This window comes from Anthonomus grandis, chromosome 3 (assembly GCF_022605725.1).
Source record: "Anthonomus grandis grandis chromosome 3, icAntGran1.3, whole genome shotgun sequence".
Lineage (NCBI taxonomy): Eukaryota > Metazoa > Arthropoda > Insecta > Coleoptera > Curculionidae > Anthonomus > Anthonomus grandis.
This window is the reverse complement of record NC_065548.1, coordinates 11,485,790-11,507,576: the sequence shown is the minus strand read 5'-3', so window position 1 is coordinate 11,507,576 and position 21,787 is coordinate 11,485,790. Positions and strand designations below refer to the sequence as shown.

At 30.1% G+C, this 21,787-nt stretch overlaps 2 protein-coding genes and 1 non-coding gene across 6 annotated transcripts in view; 2 read left to right on the top strand and 1 right to left on the bottom strand.

The window, feature by feature from the left end:
- The window catches only part of LOC126734586 (acyl-CoA Delta-9 desaturase-like), a 38,729-nt gene extending 28,294 nt beyond the window's left edge, over nt 1-10,435 (top strand). For all 4 annotated transcript variants that reach the window (XM_050438280.1, XM_050438283.1, XM_050438284.1 and 1 more), the window contains exons 3-7: nt 9-139; nt 7,280-7,485; nt 7,568-7,753; nt 9,034-9,237; nt 9,783-10,435. In XM_050438280.1, coding sequence (XP_050294237.1) covers nt 9-139; nt 7,280-7,485; nt 7,568-7,753; nt 9,034-9,237; nt 9,783-9,942 — 887 coding nt within the window. In that variant the 3' untranslated portion in view covers nt 9,943-10,435. The remainder of the gene's footprint in view (nt 1-8; nt 140-7,279; nt 7,486-7,567; nt 7,754-9,033; nt 9,238-9,782) is intronic.
- Nucleotides 4,738-4,809, bottom strand: Trnad-guc (transfer RNA aspartic acid (anticodon GUC)). Its single transcript has one exon. It is a non-coding gene; the product is annotated as a tRNA-Asp (tRNA).
- A 10,382-nt stretch (nt 10,436-20,817) lies between the features above and the next one.
- LOC126734585 (organic cation transporter protein-like) overlaps nt 20,818-21,787 on the top strand; it is a 36,968-nt gene continuing 35,998 nt past the window's right edge. Inside the window, exon 1 of the mRNA XM_050438275.1 lies at nt 20,818-21,184. The gene's annotated coding sequence lies outside the window, so the exon portion shown is untranslated. The remainder of the gene's footprint in view (nt 21,185-21,787) is intronic.

Below are 21,787 nucleotides of genomic sequence, written 5' to 3'. Positions count from 1 at the left end.
ATTTTTAGCTTTATTAGTGGCCTTTAGTAGTGGCATGGGAGTGACCACAGGCGCCCACAGATTATTCTCACACAAATCTTATAAAGCTCCATTCATAACCAGGCTGGTGCTCATCCTATGGCATACTTTGGCAGGACAGGTATGTATAAAAATTACGTAAAACTGTGCAGTAAATTAGTCATCGTAACTGAAATTACCGCACAATCGTCATTTATGGTTCAGATGAATATAAAACTGTAGCAAAAAGTCTTGGTAATGTGTATGACTAATTACTTTATTGTCTTCTTCCTTATTTATTTTTATATTTCGTAGTATTTCACAAAAGTGTGTATATATTTCCTAAGGCAATTTGTTAATAAAATCACGTATTATTTTGTCAAAAAAAGAAACAATTATGTGTAATGGGGACTTTTTGGTAATAATTGGGTTTTATTTGAAATTCCGACCGCGTATAAATAAATAATATCCCTTTTGATGACGTCAATTTTACTCGAGAAACTTAAAAGAGATTCTTTTTCTTGGTTTTTTTTAATTAATGGCGTTTAGACATGTGCTTTATTCCAAGAACTCTTAATTAAGCGCTTCGTGGTTATTAAGGTTATAATTATTATTTAAACGTCGTATTAACAGTTGTTTAATTAAAACAGAAAGTATTTGCCTTAATATTATAAATATTTGTTTATAAGCGTCTAGTGCAATAATATCAGAATTTTCATATTGCTTTGCTTAACGACTTTCTTGCCATTTTGTTAATGTTTTTCTTTGCATTTAACCCACGCATTATTTAACAATCAATTTTACATTAACCGTTTACAATTTAAATGGGGCATGCTTGCTTGCAAGGGGTCAAAAAGATTATGTATTACGGTTGAAATACAACCTTTTAAGTTTAACAATAAATTACAAAAATACCGGATGGACTGGGTTGGTATTAATTGTGGTTAAAGTTGCGTATATTGGTGCTTAAGTAGATTTTTTAAAATATTTTATGGGAAAAAACCACAACAAGCCGAAAAAGAAAAAATATCATGAAATAAATGGTACTCAATTAAAAAAATATGTGTAAGAGAAAAATCCATATAGGATATATAAAGTCACCATCTTTGTCTGAATCATATGATTTTCTCCAAAAGATTATCCTTATTATTTCTAGTTTAACTACTGATGCTTTTGTCACAGCATAATGAGTTTGACAGAGAAAAACCTATAGGGAAAATAATTTCAGAGGGAGATAAGGGTATTATTATTTTAATGCTTCTTTTTCGAAAAACAAAAAATAAAGGTCCAGGAAGGTATTTAAATAAATAATAGTTAATGATGCTTACTGAAAGATAACCTGGGCTTTAAATAGTCACGGACTATGAAAACTTTTTTGTACTTAGTCCTTCAAATTTCATTTTGCTCTAAAAAATTTCAATGTATTTTTTTTTATAATACGATAATTCTTAAAAACAAATACATTAGGATATAATAAAAATAAAATAAAATTGTAACATAAGAAATTAGAACAACGCAATTAAAAACGAAATTATGAAAAATTAAGAGCAATAAGAAACAAGAAAGTGGAAACCACAAACAGAGTGTAAATGAGAAAAAAAATCGATAAAAAAGGAAATAGCAAAATTTTAAAATAAACAAATGATGAACAAAAAACTGATATGAAAAAACAGAAACGGCGATAGTGTACCAAATAAAAATATATGTACCAAATAAGTCAAATGTGATTAACATATTTTATAGTGTAGTACAAAGAGTTTGTAGGAAAAATAAAGTACAATTCAATTAAAAATTAAAAGCAATAAGAAACAAAAAAAATTTCTGAGCAAAATATTTACTCTCAAACAAATACAAAACAAACAATACAAACTTCTCAAAGAAGTACAAAATTTCTGAACAAAATATTTACCTCCAGAATTTAAAAAATGGAAAATTTTAAAGAACAAAGAAAGAGGAAAGATCATAAATAATTAATAACTAGACAAATTGTCTTAAAATAAAACAGGAACAAGGATAGCGCACCAAACAAACTAAATAACTAAAATCACAATATGCATAAGAAACTGTGATTACTATTCTATGAATAACTTTTTTGCATCTATTCTTTGTGAACAAAAAGCTTTTGATAAAATTGATGGCAATAAAGTGTGTCAACTATTATTACAGTGTTCTCTAGTTTCAATTATACATTATGGACATATTTTCTCCTTGGTTTAGTCGAGAGTTACAAAATTTAATCATAGACAAAAAAATAGCACATACAAAATATAAAACTTCCATTGCATCCACTTTAAGAAGTAGGTGGAAGGTTGAAAGTGATATTTGCTATAAATTCTAAATTGCTGAATCATGATGTAGCATCAAATTCAAATAACTTTTGGAAACATGTAAACAACTTAGGAAGATCGAAGTCCTATCCCAATAATATGCCGCTAAATGGAAAATTCGCTGAAGATGGTCAGGATATAGTTGATTTGTTTGCCGGTTATTTTTCAGCAATTTATAGAAAACATGAAGGTACAATTCCCAATTATAATTTCGGTTACAATCTTAATGGCGATTCAATTAACATATTTCTAACTGATATTTTCAGAGAGAATGATGGCCTCAAAACTATGAATAATGGCATATCGAAAGACTTATTAAATAATTGTGAGTGTTCTCTAACGTCTTTCGTTTCAGGACGTGTTCCACACTTCTGGAAAACCAGTTACTTGACTCCAATATATAAAAGTGGGAATAGAAATGCCATTATAAATAGCATTCAGTCTGAAATTCGCAAAATCATTAAAAGCCTTTTTGCTGAAGAGCTCTCAAGGCATAGTCGGAATATAATTATACATCAGCAACCTGGTTATTCTGAGAGTAAATCTACCGTAACTAATTTGCTTACATATCAGCAGTACTTGTTCGACGTCTTTAAGAACCATAGTTAGGTCGGTAGTATTTACACTAACTTCTCGCAGGCATTTGACAGAATGAACCACAGATATCTCATTCAGAAGTTGCCTGCGATGGATCTAACAGAATGGAGTGACAGTCTATTGAAGTGGATTGATGGATTTTTGTCAAATCATATTCAATTGGTGCGAAATAACGTAATTTCTGAAAAAATTCCGATCTTTTCCGGTGTATTTTAGGGCTCCAACACCAGCCCTATTTTTTTACTAATTGTATTTATTAAAGACCTTTAAGGTTGTGTTATTCGTCACTTCGAATTTTTATCATTTGCAGACGATCTAAAACTGTATAACGTGAAAAATTTCGCAATTGATGTGCAACTTTTACAAGCTGATGTTGATAGTGTTTTTCTATGGTCAGTAAACAACGATTTGGAACTGAATATTAAAAATACTTAAGCATTTCATTTGGTCGTTCTCTAAAATTAGCTATTATTCATTACAAAATAAATGGCTGACTTCTTAAATCTTTTACTACCGTTAGAGACTTGGGTGTGTTACTTTTATTGTTTTGCCTCATTATAATGAGATCTTTCGTTCCCTAGCTTTCAATGGTGATATTTAAATTTACCAGAAATTTTATTTTAATTATACGATAATAAAAAAAAATTAAAATCGATGGTCTTACAGTGAGCAGGACTCGTTCGAACTTTTTTATTGCTTCAATGTCAAAATCAATAATAGATGTCAGAATCCTGCGATGTTTCGTTCGCCTTATCATAATGAGAATTACGGTTTCTTTTCTCCAATCACCAGAATGATGCATTTACTAATCTTGACCCCTGCGTAGATAACTCCATTAATTCATTTAAATTAAAACGTAAGGTACTAAAAGACTGAAACTACCTGTAAGAATATGTTTTACGTCTTTGTATTTTTTGCTTTAATTGTGCTATAATTTTATTGATTTCCATATTATTGATTAAGTATTTGTTATATTCTTTACCACTTATTATTATATTTATGTCTGTACTTATATTTTATTTTATTCTTGTAAATTGAGTCTGCTGTTAAAATAAATAATTATATAAAATAAGGTTTCAATGGTTACATATTGGTATAAGCCGTTGTCAGAAAAATGTCAAACAACATGATTTTGCAACATGGCATGATTTAAAACTAAAAGCAAAATATAGAAATGATAAACAGAAAGCAAACGAGAAGAATATTTTTCAGCAAAAAAATAGCAATATTGCAATTTTGAAATAAAGAAAAAATAAAGAGGGAGCGAAAATAAACAAATAACATACGATAAGAAATCTAGAAAATTATAAATTGATTTTAATACGTTGGAAACATTATTGTTTAAAAAGCAAAAATTGTATAAATGTTTTTAAATAGAATTGGTTTAATAACGTGCATTAGAAATGCTTAAAATAAAATATAAAATATTTTTTTACATTGTTTTCTAATTTATTTATTTCTTTGAGAACTTTTTGCTTTTTTTGCCATTTTTGCGCATTCGCAGGAGTTTTTCACGTCATATCATCATACTTGTCATTGTTACATTTATTTTTGATGTAATTATTAATTAATTACTAATTACTTAATTTTACTTTCATTAAAAATTTTAATATCTAATATGAGCACTATTTTAGTATTTAATATCAAGAAAAATATGTTTGACTAAATTATGAGTAGTGGTTGGATCATTTTAGGAGCAGTTAAACTTCCTAGAGCCTTAAGAACCCATTTGATTTGTTTTCCAAAAAAAATGATTTTTTAAATTAAAGCATTTAAAAAAAAATAAAAATTACTACAAAAAAAAAATAAAAAAGTTCTCTCCGGCCGGGAATCGAACCCGGGTCTCCCGCGTGACAGGCGGGGATACTGACCACTATACTACCGAAGACTTATTAAATAAGACGAAATAAATTATATAATTCCTCTCAACAATCAACATCCTGTGAAGGTTTGAATGTCTCGCATATTACATGTAGGTATATTCTGTCAATGTTCCACGAAAACATGACTGGAATATTTTCAAATTCAAATAATTTATTGTCCAACAGGAAAATTCCCAATTACAAGACAATCGAAATAATTAAAATTAAAACAGTACAAGTTATAAGCACCTTAAATAAGTAGTACAAAAAAAATAATATAAGATCCAATATAGAGTGATAACAAAATTCAAAATTTAAAATTTAAAACAATAGCATAATTGTAAGAATATAAGACACACTAACCAAATGATAACAATCACAGAAAAATAATCAGGTATCATTCAAATTAAGAGAGGAACGAACACATCCTTTTTTTAAAAACATATTCAGTGCTGCTAAAGATGTCAACATCTATAGCATTCATCTGATTATACCATGTACAAGCACGGCACGGTGGAGCTTTGCTGGACAGATTTGTTAAGTTAAGAGAGGGATAAAATATATGGTGCCTCCTTGTATTGGCAGGAGGAACAAATAGAGGTAGCCTCTCTAAGAGCTCAGAACAATCAATTTTATTATTGCAAAGTTTATATAAAAATATCTGACTAGAGAGAATAGTATTTTGCTTTAGTGACAAATAGTTGAATCTATTCAGCAGGTACTCCTGTTCCACACCTCTTACTGGATATACTCCATCCAACTTAACAGAAAGTAACTTTAAGAATCTGCGCTGTACATACTCCAGTCTGTTAACATGAACATCATAGATGGGGAACCACAACATAAAGCCATACATTAATTTAGACTTTACCAATGAATTGTACAATAAAGTCAAGCTGGATATATTCTTAAATTGAGAAGTGGACCTTACTATAAACCCAAGGGATTTTAAGGCTGAACTAGTGACCTGTGCTACATGCTGATTGAATGTGAGCTTCTTATCTACTTCAATGCCCAAATCCTTCACTGAAGAACAGTCTAGCAACTGAGAACCACTCAATATATATGGGTATAAAATCTCTTCATGATGAATGGAAATTGTCATTTTTTTTACATTTGTCACAGTTTAGGGGTAGTTTATTTCTTTCACACCATTCAAAGATCCTATTCATGTCCTCTTATAGCTTCAGGCAGTCCAGCATAGTACGAATGATACGAAACAACTTCAGATCATCAGCGAATAAAAGACAGAAACTCTCCATACAATCAACTAAATCATTAATAAATAGATCGAACAGCATTGGGGCGAGGTTATGTTAATATGTTACTTAAATTTTAGTAATACATAATATTTCAGTTATTATTACATTATAGTTATGACTAAATTATTGTAGATGCGATCTGATACCCTAACAACACAAACAACATACCTAGGTATTCTAAGTTATCTCAGTAAGTACAGCAACTATTCCATAACGGTACCCAATATTCGTAGAATATGCTGTCTATATCTCATATGTTGCAATTTGCCTGGAATATCCCACAAATATGCGAAATATCTTATATGCAAAATTAATATTCCTGGATACAGAAACAATAGCAAAATGAAAAGCAATAATCTTGGAACAGATATTCAAATGTCACATCCTGTCACATACTTCAGAATAAGTTTTAAGACAAAAAAAATATTTTTCTTATTAGTTAATAAAAGGTTTATTGCGATACTTTATCTTTAGGTAAAGAGGAAAAAATTAAAAGTCCCTTTACATTTAAAAAATAAAGGAAGCTTGCTAAACTCTTAAAAACTCTAATTAATATTTTTAGGTAAGTGTTTTTAACGGTGTGCCACCCTCTAAATGCATTCTACCCGAAATTTCAAATAGCACTATACCTCCTTATTTGTCATAACTCCAACCAAAGGTCTCATTAAGTAGTAACTGGGAAAACTTTTCTTGTGTAGATCTATACTAAACTTAGAGATATCCTTAATTTAAGTTGTGACAAAAGAGGGTGGTGCTTAGGGATGACACTCTTTGACAAAAATATCGTGGTTTTAGTTGTTTTTTCGACCGCATTTTTTCTCTCATATTTTGCAAGATATTCGCCTTAAAACATTTCAAATTGTCACATGAAGACTTTTTTTTAAAAGAAGAAAAATATTGCAGCTATATAAACTAAATATCCTCAAGATCTTGCCAAGAGATATGCCTATATTATATCTAGCATATACTATAGAAGGTAAAAAGATAATGCTGACATATGTTTTGGGGACCTTCGATATACCCTGAACTTAGAACTTTGAATGTAGATATTCAAAATTCTAAGCCTCTTAATATGTTTATCATATTCCAAGTGAGATATAAATATGTCAATTAGATATTCTGGGCATATTCATGCAATATGTTTGTGCTGACTGGAAATATGCTACGGATAATCCTAAGATGATCTAAGTGTTTATCCCTAGAACATTGTACTAAGTCTGTGTCTATCTTCTAGAACTGTCTCTACATCTGGGTGAGAGACCACAGGCAGCACCATAAATACAGCGACACCGACGCCGACCCACACAACGCCAACAGGGGCTTCTTTTTCAGTCACGTGGGCTGGTTGATGAGCAGAAAACATCCCGCTGTCATCGCCAAAGGAAGAACTATCGATATGAGCGACATGGAAGCCGACTGGCTGGTAATGTTCCAAAAGGAGTAAGTTATTTCATCAAAAGTCTTTTAACTAAACATTTTTACGATTATATTTCAGTTATTAACACATTATCCTATTTTATAGGCACTACAAAGTACTTTACACAATATTCGCCATATTTATCCCCACGGTTGTACCCGTCTTTCTCTGGAACGAGTCGTGGTGGAACTCCTTTTTCGCCGCCTACATGTTCAGGAGCATATTGGTCCTGAATATCACCTGGTTGGTGAATAGTGCAGCCCATTTCTATGGAACTCAGCCATTTGATAAGTAAGAATCTCTTTAGTACATCAACATATGACAGCAACGCGTGTATAGCTCATTGTGGATGATGGTTTTAGTGTTGTTGTCATAAGATGCTAAAAGTAGTTACTCTCTTGAACTAGTGGGTTTAAAAACAAAAATTTTAAATTATTCCGATATGCTTTGTTGACATAAAAAATGACCATCAATTAAGAAAAATCAAGAAGCCATAACATATAACAGTATATTTTTTTTATAACTTATTATTAATTCGCAATTTACATATGCATTTGAATTTCAAGCGTATAGGATAAAAAAAAATGGTGCATGCAATAGATACGTGCCTATACAGGGTGCTTTATTAGGAGTGGGCATGTTTTAAGATTAACAGGATAAAAGAATTCTAGATTTTCACATATCCGATTAAAATTACACTTCTATGCTTTGAAGAATTATTATAATAAAAAAACTAACTTTGGTAAAAAACATTTTTTTGTTCTTCAAAAAAATCTAGAAGAGCTTTTTATTAATTTTTCTTTATTTTCTTGTACTGTTGTTTTTCAATTTTCTCTTGAAATTTATTTAATTAAAATTGAAAATCTTGAACTTTCTTTAATTTTGTTGTTATGAAGTCATATTACGCTTGCTTTTCAAAAATGTTGATCAATATTTAATTCTTTATTCTTTTTTTTAGCTTTATTCTTTTTCTTGTCAGTAATTTCTTTGTTTCACCAACTGCTTATTGTTTTCTTTATTTTTTAATAGATTTTTATCAAGTCTTGTATCCACCTCATCTTATATGTTTGTTTCGTAAAATTCTTATAAATAAAATTGATCTATATCTTTAACTCTAAATATTAAATTCAATTGAAAATAATGAAATCATAACAAACAATACTAAATAAAACTAAACAAAAATATATGTAAATCGGAAAAATTAGAAACAACAACTCAAAATTTTCTATTGAACATTACATTATCATATCTAAATTTTTAAGAAACTGGCCTATTGGGCTTAATATCTCAATGGTAAAAATGAATGATAAAATTGAATGAGTAATAAATGTTAGACTGTATATTTTATTAATATATTTTTGTAAGACCTGAATTCTTAAAAGTTCATTTTATCCATTAATATTCTAATAATGTGACTGCTGCCATGAATAGTTTTAACATTTATATATACAGAGAGTATTATCAAACTTCCAAATTTGTTGTGGAATCTCCAAGGTATGCACTCCTGAAAAATTATGTAAATTTCCCTTCAGTTAAAATCATTATTAATTTTATTTTTCTTCTAAATGTAGGTACGTAAAAGCAGTCGAATCCGGCTTCGTATCATTCGTGTCAGTAGGTGAAGGATGGCACAACTATCATCACGCTTTCCCTTGGGATTATAGGGCTGCCGAGTTCGGAGCCAGATACAGCATTACCACCTTCATTATTGATACGTTGGCCTTCTTTGGACTGGCTTATGACTTGAAGACTACCCCTTACTATATGGTTCAAAGGTAATACATAACTGCTCTTTCCAAAATACAAAAGTTAAATGAGAGAAATTTAGTTGAGCAGTAGATGTTTAAAAATGCTTCATACCTGTCATGGTTTACCTATTATCTCGTGACTTCAAGAAAAACAAAACTTTGTCTTTAACCGTAATTTTTCATCCAATTTAAACTAAGTTAAACCAACTTTAGCTTACTTAATTACATGAGTCGTGAATATCAATCATTCGTCAATATCATTTGCCTATGAAATCAGTTCAGGTACACATTTCAGAAATATTGGAAATATCATAAGCTTAATCTTACAGGTGATCATTCACTTCACAGTCCAATATTTTGAAAACCTGTAAGAATATTCTTAAGGACCCAACAGCATCATATTTTTAAAAATATTCCCTATAAATGTTCATTAGAGCTTAAGCTGGTTGGGACAAAAAATTCAGAACTATTAAGCTTTATAGGTAATCATGTCCAATATCTTGAAAACTAGTAAGAACATTCTCACGAAACAAAAAGCAGGTTGTTTCACTCTAATATTTTAACTTTTATAGGAGAGCTGAGCGTACTGGAGATGGTTCGCATCCAATCTTTGGTAAAATGGCGGAAAAATTAGAAGAAACTGGAAAACTGGACGACGAGGATATCGCGGAAATTGTTAAAAGCAAAGATACTTCAGGTGCGATCCGACGCTTGGCCACAGCACAAGGTTAAATTATCCAAAATTCTACTGAAAATATTTCAAAGAAATTATCGACATTCGATTTTCTGGTTACTAAAGTATTTAAAAAAATTATTTAATATTATAATGTATATTATAGTTACCTCTGAAGGCAAACTACTTCTTAGAAAAAGATTCATTATGAGGGTATTAGTAAGTTAAATTATATTAAATTAGGTTTTATGTTAAGAATATTAGTTAGATGCGAGTTTAATGGTTATTTATCTGTCCAAGAATATCGTAAGAAGAGACTTTTATTATGTTAAATTAACTATAAAATTGTTTGTTGCTCGTTTAAATAGGGTTGTGCCATAGTCAATATTATTTGAGGCATTTTTTGAAATAGGTAAAACGTTTGCTTGTTTTTGAGTTAACCAACAATTTTATATTTTCTTATTTATATATTTATATCAATTTTTTAAGGCGTGTATATTGTGATTTATGTGTAAATGAGAAGTATAAATATAAATTTAATTATTTTGAAAATGTAGTTTTTAACGAACCAACCTGTATAACTTGTTCACTTATATAAATCTAAATTTGAAAATTAACGATGAATAATAGCAGTGCTTTCTTCTTACATTCATTTATTAAACGAATTTTTCCCGATCATTCGCCATCATATCAGGAAAATGTTTACTTACGTTTTATCATATGAATTTTTTACATTTTTTTTAATAATAAAATTTTGTCAAATGTTGACCTAATAATTGCAAATATAAAACAAAAAAAATGTATGATATAATTTCAAAAAATCTGAAACCTATTGTGGAATGATGCGTTTTGGTTTTCGGAAATCATTTTAGTTTAACCAAGGAAACTGGATCAATTAAATGACATAAAACAGCCATTTAAATTTATTAATACTAAAAATACAAAAACTTAATAAATAATAAAAAAGTCTTCCTTTTTAATTAAGATTGTGTGCATATTATAGCACTCAACTGTTTAAGATTTATAAATGCGACTACTATTTATCTTGAGAATGATTTTAAGGGATTATTTACTAAGTCAAAATTTTTGCTGCCTTTACAATATCCTACTTATCACAACAGTGATTTTATACTTCATCGACCAACAAGAAAAAATCTACAAACTGCTAATTGATTTTAAAGGTTTTTTGACATATAAAGACTTAAAAACATATTATTTCCTTTGCATCTGATAATATTCTTATGAGTGCCTTGAAATGCAATAGACTATTTATCGATGTTGGTTATTTATCAATGGTCCTGATCGGCTTAATTGCGATTATGACTGCAGTGATAAATATATATTCAGAAAGTGATATTAATTGTTCAGTCCCTTAGAGCCTTTGAGTAGATAATGAACTTACCACGGCAGCAATTTTGTAGTTCAATAACCTTTAACTTCGAAGGTCGAAGTATTTCTCTTATATGTAGAACTGTTTTTTTACGATTATGATAGAATCAGCTCCTAAATACTGTATTTATAGCAATAAAGAGGAGAAGTTTGTCAAAAGTCAGATATCACAACTTTAAGTCAACATTTTTCGAATCTAGATTGAATTATGCTTGCTAAAGTATCATCTAGACATATTCAAAAGTAAGTAAAAAAGGAGGAAATAAAAAAGGAACAGAAGAAGATAAAAACGAGTAAGACAGAGAAGAAGAAGAATTTAAACTTCTTGGAATATCCTTAAGAATTTGAGTTCTGCTTCTTCTTGTAGTGCATCTCCTATCAGAGGTTTGCTATCATCATAGCAATTCGGACCTTGTTGACTGCAGCTCTGAACAGTTGAACGTTGCTACAATCAAACCTTCTTTTTAAGTTCTTTAACCAGGGTCCATGACACTCGGCGTTTGCCAATGCTCAGCTTTTAATTGGAGAAGTATGCCTTTCTGTGCTTTCTTTTTGTTAACTTTCGTGTTAATGATTTCGCAGTCCTTCTGCATCAAGTTAAGAACTTCGGCGAATACACCACATTCTACGGTAGCACCACATTTCAAAGGCTTGCAGTTTGTCCATGTCGTTTTTGGTTTTTGAGAGAGTCCAGGCTTCAACTAAGTTTCATGTCAATATCTTGACTCGTAAATAACTTTTGCAGTTTTAGAAATATCGATCTGGCTATGATCTGATGGTGTTTGCCACCATCAGATCAGTTCTCTCGCCTTCACTATTTATTTGGGCACCCAGATAGGCTATTTCACTTATATTTTCTACATCATGAAGGTTAGGTGCGGCTGCTAGTTTGTTGATACAATCTATTATTATAAGTTTTGTTTTTTAGTCGGTTGAGTATTAAACCGAATAGTAAACTCTCTTGCTTGACTTTTTTAATTAATTCTGCCATCTCTTGTTCCTCTTTCGCCATAAGGTGTCATCTACGCAACTTCATGTCCAGTAACACTTTCCAGAGTTAAGACCATTCCATGCAGTCAAGGACTTTACTGTAATCGAGGAAACTTAAAAACGTAGAATTCTAGAACAAATGCGGCTCGTTCTTCTGGTATCTGCCACTCTAGTAAATTTTTAAGTCGCCTAAGTAGGATTCTAAGCAGAACGTTACTTAGATGGAAGATCAGTGCAATGGGTCTGTAGTTGCTACATTTTTGACTTGATCCTTTTTTATGCAAAGGAATGAAACTGTACTGAATTAAACTTCCAGTAGCTCGGCCACTACCCTTTTTTTCAAATCTTATTGCAGATCTTCCATAATAGATTAACACCGCTTGGAGGAAGCTGTTTTAGCATTTCCGTATCCACATTATCTACATATATACTGTTATTGTTTTTGATGGAAGGGATGTGTATTAATTCTTGATTGTTTCTTTTACGTGTGTAAAGTCTTCGCATTATTTCCACCAAACCTCCACTACGTTGTCTATCTTATTGATGACTTTCTCCTCTTTTTGTTTTAAATTATCTTGTAATTTCTTAGTTGAATAACATTTAGAAAAAATTAAATATCAACTGCTTACCAAATTCATGACTTCAGTGCTTGAAATTAAGGGAAAAATCAAGTTTCAAATAAGAAACATATTTGACCTACTAAATTAGTGGCATAACGGCTTGGAATTAGAGAAAAAATCAAGTATCAACTGCCTGAAATAAAAGAATTATTTAACCTACCAAATTAATGGATTTACTGTCTGTAGTTAGGGAAATAATCAAGTGTAAACTGCCTGGAATAAAAAAATTACTAGACTTGCCAAAATTATGGTTTCTGTGCCCGAAATTAAGGCAAAAATCAAGTTTCAACTGCCTGGAATAAAAATATTACTAAACCTGTCAAATTAATGGCTTTACTGTCTAGAATTAAGAAAAAAATCAAGTATCAATCGCCTAAGATAAAAAATTACCTGACCTATGTTTATTTAGTTGCTAATTTATTTGAAACTTGTAGCATCCTTGGAAGGCTAGGGATCATATAATTTTCATAGATTTCTCTAAGGCTTTCGAACAAGTCAATCATTCCAAACTAATTGCAGATAAGACATCTGCTATTATAAGATTAATTGCATAATTCGTAAATATAATGTGATTCACTTAATGATGACTCTTTTGCATCTACCAAATTTAAAGCTTAGATCAAAGGTCCATCAGACATAATTTTTTAGTGCCTGAAATTATAAATCAACTGCGTGGAATAAAAAAATTTTTTACTAAATTATTAACTCTACTGCATGCAATTAAGGAAAAAATTAAATATCAACTGCCTAAAATAAAATATTTATTTGACTCACCAAATTACCGGTCTTACTACCTGGAGTTAGGAAAATAATCAAGTATCAACTGCATGGAATAAAAAAATTGCTTGACTTGCTTGACCAAATATATAGTTTCAGTACACGAAAGTAAGAGAAAAATCAAATTTCACCTACCTGTAATAAGGAAATTATTTTAATTAACAAATTATTAACTCTTCTGTACGGAATTAAGAAAAAAAATAAAGATCAACTGTCTGAAATAAAATATTTATTTGACCTACCAAATTACTGGTTTTATTACCTGAAGTTACTCCAAATACTCCAAAATTAAATAATCTCAAAAAGAAAATACTCCAGTATTAACTGCCTGGAATAAAAAAAATTACTTGACTTAACAAATTCATGGTTTCAGTGTAGAAAATTAAGAAAAAAATCAAATTTTAACTGCCTAGAATAAAAAAAAGATATGACTGACCAAATTTATGGGTTTAGTGCCTGAAATTAAGGGAGAAATCAAGGTTTAACTGCCACGAATTAAAATATTACTTTACCTGCCAAATAAATGACTTTACTGCCTGGAATAAGAGAAAAAATTAAGTATCAACTGGAATAAGAAAATTATTTGACCTATTTAATTAATGCCTTTATTGCCTAGAATTAGGTGAAAAAAAATAATAATTTCTTAAAATATTTTTATTTTTTCTATATCAAAACAAATAGATTCCTGATTATAAGTTTATGAAAAAAACGTGGTCGTGTGTTAAGGATTTGAAATTCTTGTCGCTGTCTTAGTTTGGGGTATTTTGTTGTTAACTTGAACGGTTTTCCACCAAAGAGTAAACAAACAATGCCTAATGACACATGTAAATTGACATTGCATTTTCATCATATATTATAACAAAAAATTAGGAACACTATAACTGCACAATTAAAAAGAAATTAACAATATTAAATAAACTGGTACATGGAAAATGAAAAATGTCGCTCAACCAGAAGCAGAATATAATGTGAAATTAATGTGTTGGAAGAGGTCTCGGATTTCATTAGTGTTAGCTTTGTTTTTGATTTCTTGGCATATTTCTTATATGTGCTGACTTTTATACCGTGTAGAGATATCCGTTGTATTTCTCTACATAAAATAGTAGTCTCTTATATAGCCCCGAATATACAATATAGTCTCTTATATTCGGTTCTTCGTTCTTGTGTATTTGTGCCTGCTTGTTTGAAAGACTTCCTTTCTTCTATACCATTCCAAATTTCTTCAGTCATCCATTTTTGTTTTTTACTTTCCCTATCACGTCCATTATCTTGGTATTTTTTAACTTAGTTTTTAGTCGGTATTCATTATATTGATCATTTAATTTTTCTAATAGATGTTGTGTGTCTAAAATTGCTTGTTGACAATACGGTGTCATCAGCATTCCTTATATTAATAATTAATTCTTTAGGTATAACTATTCGCACTAACTCATTCTTTAGTATTTCTCAAAAATAGTTTCGCTATAGAGGTTAAATAGCAGTAGTGATAGGTTGCAACCGGATCTCACACCGTGAGGAATCTCCATTTCTTCTGTTGGTTGACTTTCTACCATTGCATCTTTTTGGCTTTAATATAGATCAGTAATTATTCTAACGTAGCCGAAATCAATATTTCTGCTGACGAGCAGCTGAAACATGTTTAATTTTGTCAAAGGCTTTATTGACATCGACTTAACATGCATACACTTCTTGGTTTATATCGATACAGCAATGGAAAAACGATGATCCCAAAAAGCGCCTCTCGTGTTCTAAATCCTTTGCGGAATGCAAATTGTTTATATCTTCCTCGAGTTTTATGTAAATTCTTTTGTGAATGGTCTTTAAGATGTGTCTCATGAGTGCGATGATTTGGTAATCTGAACATTCTCTTAAATTCGGTTTCTTTGGGTTTGAGCATAAAAGTGGATGATAACCGTTGAAGAGTTTCAGATGAATATCAACTAAATCCTCATCAAAAAGTTTGATAAGCTCTATGGGTCAGCACCAGCAGCTTTACCAGGTTTCATAGTCTTCAAGGCATATAATTCTTCCGATCTTAATATTTTTAGGTGCACATTGCTTGCTTCTAAGACCAGTTTTTGGACGTCTTACATCATCGAATAGTTCAACTTTTAACATTAAAACAAACACTCAATTTATGCTCATAATTCTTTAAAATAGGTACATTAAATTCTCTATGTTCTACATCTATGCAATAATAACTTATTTGAGACTTCTAACTTACTAAATGATCAAATTAGGTATTCGGATTTTATTTTACTACTCATTATTTAAAAGAACTTGTCAAGTATATCTGAAATCTATTATTGTTTGTAGCGATGATATCTTATAATCATTTATGGGATTCACGAATGCAAACAATATATTTTAAAGCCATTGTTAACATCTAAAAGGATCTTAAAAGCTGGGAATCTTGTATTGATTGGCTACGTAACAACGTGATTTTGCTGAAATTTCGTTCGATTTTGACGTCAGTGGAATTAAGAAGAAATGTATGAAGTATTTGTAGAGACCAGGAAGAAGGTTTTTCTTTAGACTTATTATTGAATGTCCTTATTTTGTTAAAAATCTCAATTGCTTTTACAAAACAACACCACAAATCATAACAAAAACTTTAAAGTGTTATTTTCACTCAGGAACGTTAATAGATCTATACAAAAACAAACTAATATATTAAAAATATATATTGAACAAATATATTGAAACAAAGAATACCAAGGCTGCGCAGCGTATAAATAAGGAAAATAACATTAGAAAATAATTATCTGGTTCCGTATAACGGATATATTTAATATTAATAAGACAATTTCACTTATACGTTTTTACAAAAAGTAATGCGATATATGATTGTTTTTATCACTTCCTGGGCTGGCTTTTAGTTTATCATAAAGATTTCAAGGCTAGATATCAAGTGTTTTGACGTAAAACTACTTGGCTTGAATTTTATTATATTTTTAAATAGAAATTCTACCTTGGATGACCTTAAAAGAAGATCAGATTTCGTATATCAAGTTAAATTATCCATAACCTGATATTAAGAACTTCCTTCTCATTTGAATCAAATCTTAACCTTTCCAATTTCAACTATTACTGCTATTACAGTATCTTCACTAATACGTAGCTTAGCTTCTCTAGAGTGCCAAATTTGTTCATTAAGTTGAGAGCTTCCTTCTTTTCCTCTCATCACATACCTTACTATTACCAGTGGTTCCAAAATTATTCCTTATCAATAGAATCCCTTTTTCATCATTCATGCAGATTTTAATCTGAATCTAAGACACATTTAGTTTGGCCATAACTCTATGTAATTTTTTACCAAACAAAACCTACTCGTAATGATAATTAAGATATTTAAATGCGAGGTTTATTGCTGTTGACATTATTAAGTATATGGTTATTGTCGCGAATTAAATTAAACTATAAAGATTTACAGTACCGGAAAGTCTTGGAAAGTCTGACCCCGTATGCACTTTAATTATTTTTCGTTGTAATCTCTATTATTAAATAAAGTGATTTCTAAATAGAAACAAACCGTACTTTAACATTTTTTAAGATTTCAAGTACGTTATTTGTAAAAGTAATTTTATGTTTTGATATTGTCACTGCTAGAAGGTCTGTAGAACAAAAAAGTCAATGGAAGTACTATAACAACTAGACAAGGTTTTTTTGATCATAGCCTATTTTAGTCCATATTCACAGTTTCACTATTTTGATATTCTATGTCTTAGGCCAGGAATGATTAATTAATGCCCTACAGTCTTTCTGAGATGCGGATTCTACTATATTCCTCTCTTCAAAGAGTACTGAATGAACATGATAATTTTTCTGTTTAATTATAGGTGTTTTAATTCTCTTCAGTTGATAGAGGTCCTAGATAGCTTTCTCTGATCCACCTAATTACTCAGCATATCTATTCTTCAGTTTTCCATGCATGCATTTGCATTTATCTAAATGTTATTTTTCGTATATTGATTAGGGATCTTCTCAATTGGTTTTTTAATGCTACTTAATTTGTCTTTTGACAATTCGCAGTCTTTGATTGAAGAACAGTAATAGAATTCAACAAAAATCATTCATTCAACTATCATTTAAACGAATCTTAACTGGTTTCATTATAGTTTTGATAAAGTGAATTACACTAGATTTTTCAACTTGGATAGATATTACTTTGGTGCTACTGTTAAGTGTTTTTGAGGTACTGAGAGATAAAACGACATTGTTATCAGTATCTTCAGTAATACGTAGCTTAGCTTCTCTAGAGTGCCAAATTTGTTATCACTATTTATTGAATAATTGTTTCTATGCATTTAGTAATAAAGAATACAAAATGCAGTTTATCCAAGCAGTCGATCGATCTTCTTTTTTTTGTGTGCGATCTAATACTTCTCGCCTAAGAAATTAGCTGGCAAGGGTTAATAAAAGAATAAAAACACCGATAAAGTGATAACGTAATAATAATATTAAATAATAAAATTGAGAAAACTGACAAGTATTAAGTAAAAGATGAATAAAAATTGAAATAAAGCTCGTAAAGTGATAATTTTGGTGTTCTCGAGGTTTGTTCTTAATTTAGAATCGATAAATTTTTATTTTTTGTGACTATAGGCATATTAAAAAAATTAGGCTTATTGGATTCCTTCTCAAGTTATAATTAAAAAAATAACTGCAAATCTTTAATATTTCCCACTGTGGCTGCAGTTGCAACAATGTCTTTAGTTGTACAGGTTAGATTCACCAGTTGAATATGAAATAGGTCCAAAAAAACCAGCAAATATTGAAAAAATTATGATAACAATAAAAATAAAGCTTGTAAAGCGACAATTTTGGTAGTTTTGAGTTTTGCATCTCCTTTGCAAACTTTTTAATCTTTTTATTACCTTTACTATGTACTGAGGTTAGCTTCATCAACTGGTCAATGGTCTTCATTATAGTTTTGATAAAGTGAACTATTGAGATTTTGGGACTTTGAAGGGTTTTGAGGTACTGAGATATAAAACTAAATTGTTATCACTAGCACTATTAAATAATTATTTCCATGCATTAAGTTGATATGCTCCTTAATTGGTAGAGGTCCTTAATATTATTCTCTTTCTAATGTCTGTAAGAGGTTGCCTTTAGTAACTAGACCACAAATTTGCTTCCTCTGATCGACCTTATGGATCAGAATATCCATTTTTCGGCCTTCCATGCGTGAGTTTGCATTTATCTGGTTGTTGTTTTTCGTATCTTTATAAAGGATCTACTCAATTGAAGAACAGTATTAAAATTCAAGAAAAGCCACTCTTTCAACTATTATTTAGTCCTATGGTTTGAACCTTTGCTGTGACATTCAAATTACGAGACAGTTTGACCACTAACCAAAACTCTTTATCATCTTCCTCTCAACACGTGTTTCGCTAATCATGTTAGCATCTTCGGGAGAAGATTAAAACTTTTTTATTTAAACTGTAAAAGGTCGTCTCGTCTTTGTGTTTCATTATAGTTTTGATAAAATGAGTTACACTATTTCAGAACTTGGATATACAGAACCTGTAGCTTTGATGCTACAATGAAATGATTTTTGAGGTACTGACATATAAAACAAAATTGGTATCACCAATAATTATTTTCATGCATGCAGTGATGTAGAATCCAAAATATGCATCTTATCCAAGCCATTTTTCTGTTGCTTTTTTTCACCCAAGAAGGGTTAAAAAAATTAAAAACACAGATAAAGTGGCAAAATACTAGAAATATTAAATAAGAAAATTAAGAAAACTGTCAAAAATTGAGTAAAAGGTGAATAAAACTTAGAATAAAGCTAGAGAAGCGATGATTTTGGTGTCTTCGAGATTTTTTCTTAATTTAGAATCAAAGGATCTTTTTTATGGCTTTAAGAATATGAAAAATATTCCAGGATTACTGGATCCCTTCTCCAGTAACTGAAAATCTTCTTTTTTTTACTTTGGCTATGATCAAAACAACGCTTATAATAACTAAGGTCAAATTTATGAGTTTCATACAAAAAGATTTAAAAAAAACAAAAAATTAGATAATCTACGGGAGATAATTAAATATAATAAATAATCTAACAAATGAGATAAGTAGAAAATTAAGAAAACCCTTTTTTTAATTTCGAAAATGTAAACAGAAAGAAAAATACAGATAAAACAATGAAAATATGAAATAAGAAAATCCAAAAACTAAAAAATACTGGAAAAAAGGAAAATAAGACTAAGAATAAAGCTATTAATGTAGTGTCACTAAAACTGAGATTAGCTGCATCAGGTGACGAAGTTTTTGAAGAAGGTTCTCTGCTGTTCTACACTTTTAAGCTCCTTTTCGTTGCTTCACTAAAAATATTTAAAATAAATCCCAACAAAAAGAAATAATGTGGCGAAATAATATAAACATTTACTAGGAAAATTATGAAAACTAACAAATGTTAAGTAAAAAATAAATAAATCTAGGAATAAACTTTGTAAATGATTTTTTTCAATTTTATATATTTAAGAATTAAAAAACCGAAAAAGATAATAGGAATACTAAGTAAGAAAATGGAAAAAACTACATACTACTTTACCGAGAAGAAAACACATAAAATGACAATTTTTATAATTCTTTTTAATAAAGAGTTTGGTAGTACCTTACCTAAAAAGTTCTACATGGTTAGTAACGGTTTTTTTATTTAGGTTTAGTATCACTTCCAAAACTGCCTCTCTAAGTTGGCTAAAGCTCTAAATGATACGTATCATAAAAAGGTTCGTGATAATTAATGGAATTTAATATATTTGACGGTTTGCATCGGCGATATTTTGGTCGCAGTCTGACTTAATACCTACGTCATCACTTTTTTGAGTCCAAAAAGCCTATGGCAAGCTTTTCGATAGACTTGGATGCTGTTTAGAGGTCTTTGTTGCTTTTGTTGGTTGGAGTGCCTGATAAAGAAAGATACTGCTATACATGCAAAAAGATACCAAGCCAGAATAGAGTAGAGTTCCTTAAGCTCACTTGGTTCTGACGACAAGGGTTTCGCTCTTAACATGCGAAAACGTTTTGTCACTCCTTCTTCGGTTAGGTTTATGTACTTTTTGTTTCTTTCTCCCGTTGGAGGTCACAAAAATCCCTAAAACACCCGGAGATCAAGCGAAATAAAAAGGCGGCGCTCATACCGCGCGCCGACCAGATCTAATCTCCCACGATTTTGACCACTCAACAAAGCTGTAGCAGAGAGCGCGATATAAATTTTATTTTAACCGCTCTCTCGGATTTTTGTTTATAATATCCCGACAGTACGATTGATTAAATTACTTGTTATAGTGTATGTGTGTACGTATTGTTTCAAACCGACCGGTTAAATAGGGATTAAGCGATATTAGTATATACCTTTTTTTTTAAAGTGCATTGTAAAACGATAATAAAGATTTTTGATATGGTTGGGATCCGAAGAGCGTGTTCTGAATTAAGTTTTTGGTGCAATAAGTGAGAAATTTGGAAACCAATTCTGAGTGAGGCTTATCGAGGAGGGAAACGCTTGATCAGTCAAGTAAGTATAAATAATTAGCTTATTTTGAGTTTATGATCTTTTATTTTAATAATTGTAGTATAGTTCACTTAGAAATTCAATGAAAGATTCAGCTTTTTTGACTGTGTATAATAAAATAAATTTCTTAATTTAGGCCAACGTTTACTCTCCGTATCATCTTCAGAGCTAAAAATCCAAAAGGACAATAAACATTTTTTTAAGCGAAAAAAATTTGCAATGAAATCATTATTTAATTAACAACTACTTTTTTGACACATTTTTAAGTCACAAAATGTTTGTATATAATAAGATAAGCATTATAAAAATGTTTTTTTTTAGATTTTTTTATTCCTAAAGATACAATGGAAAGTATCGAAACGTTGGCAGTAGGCTTAGAATTTCATTTAGCTATACAATTTCCAAAAATGCGGGGAATGTTTTATAAATCATTTTGTTCGTGGACTAGAATCGACATATAAAATTAAGTACAATATAATTATATTACTAGTTCTTTTTTTATTTTAATAATAATAATGATAATAATAATATTAATATTAATAGGTGGAATATATTTTGAACATGCACTTTTTGATTAAAAGTAGATCCTAAACACATTCACCATAT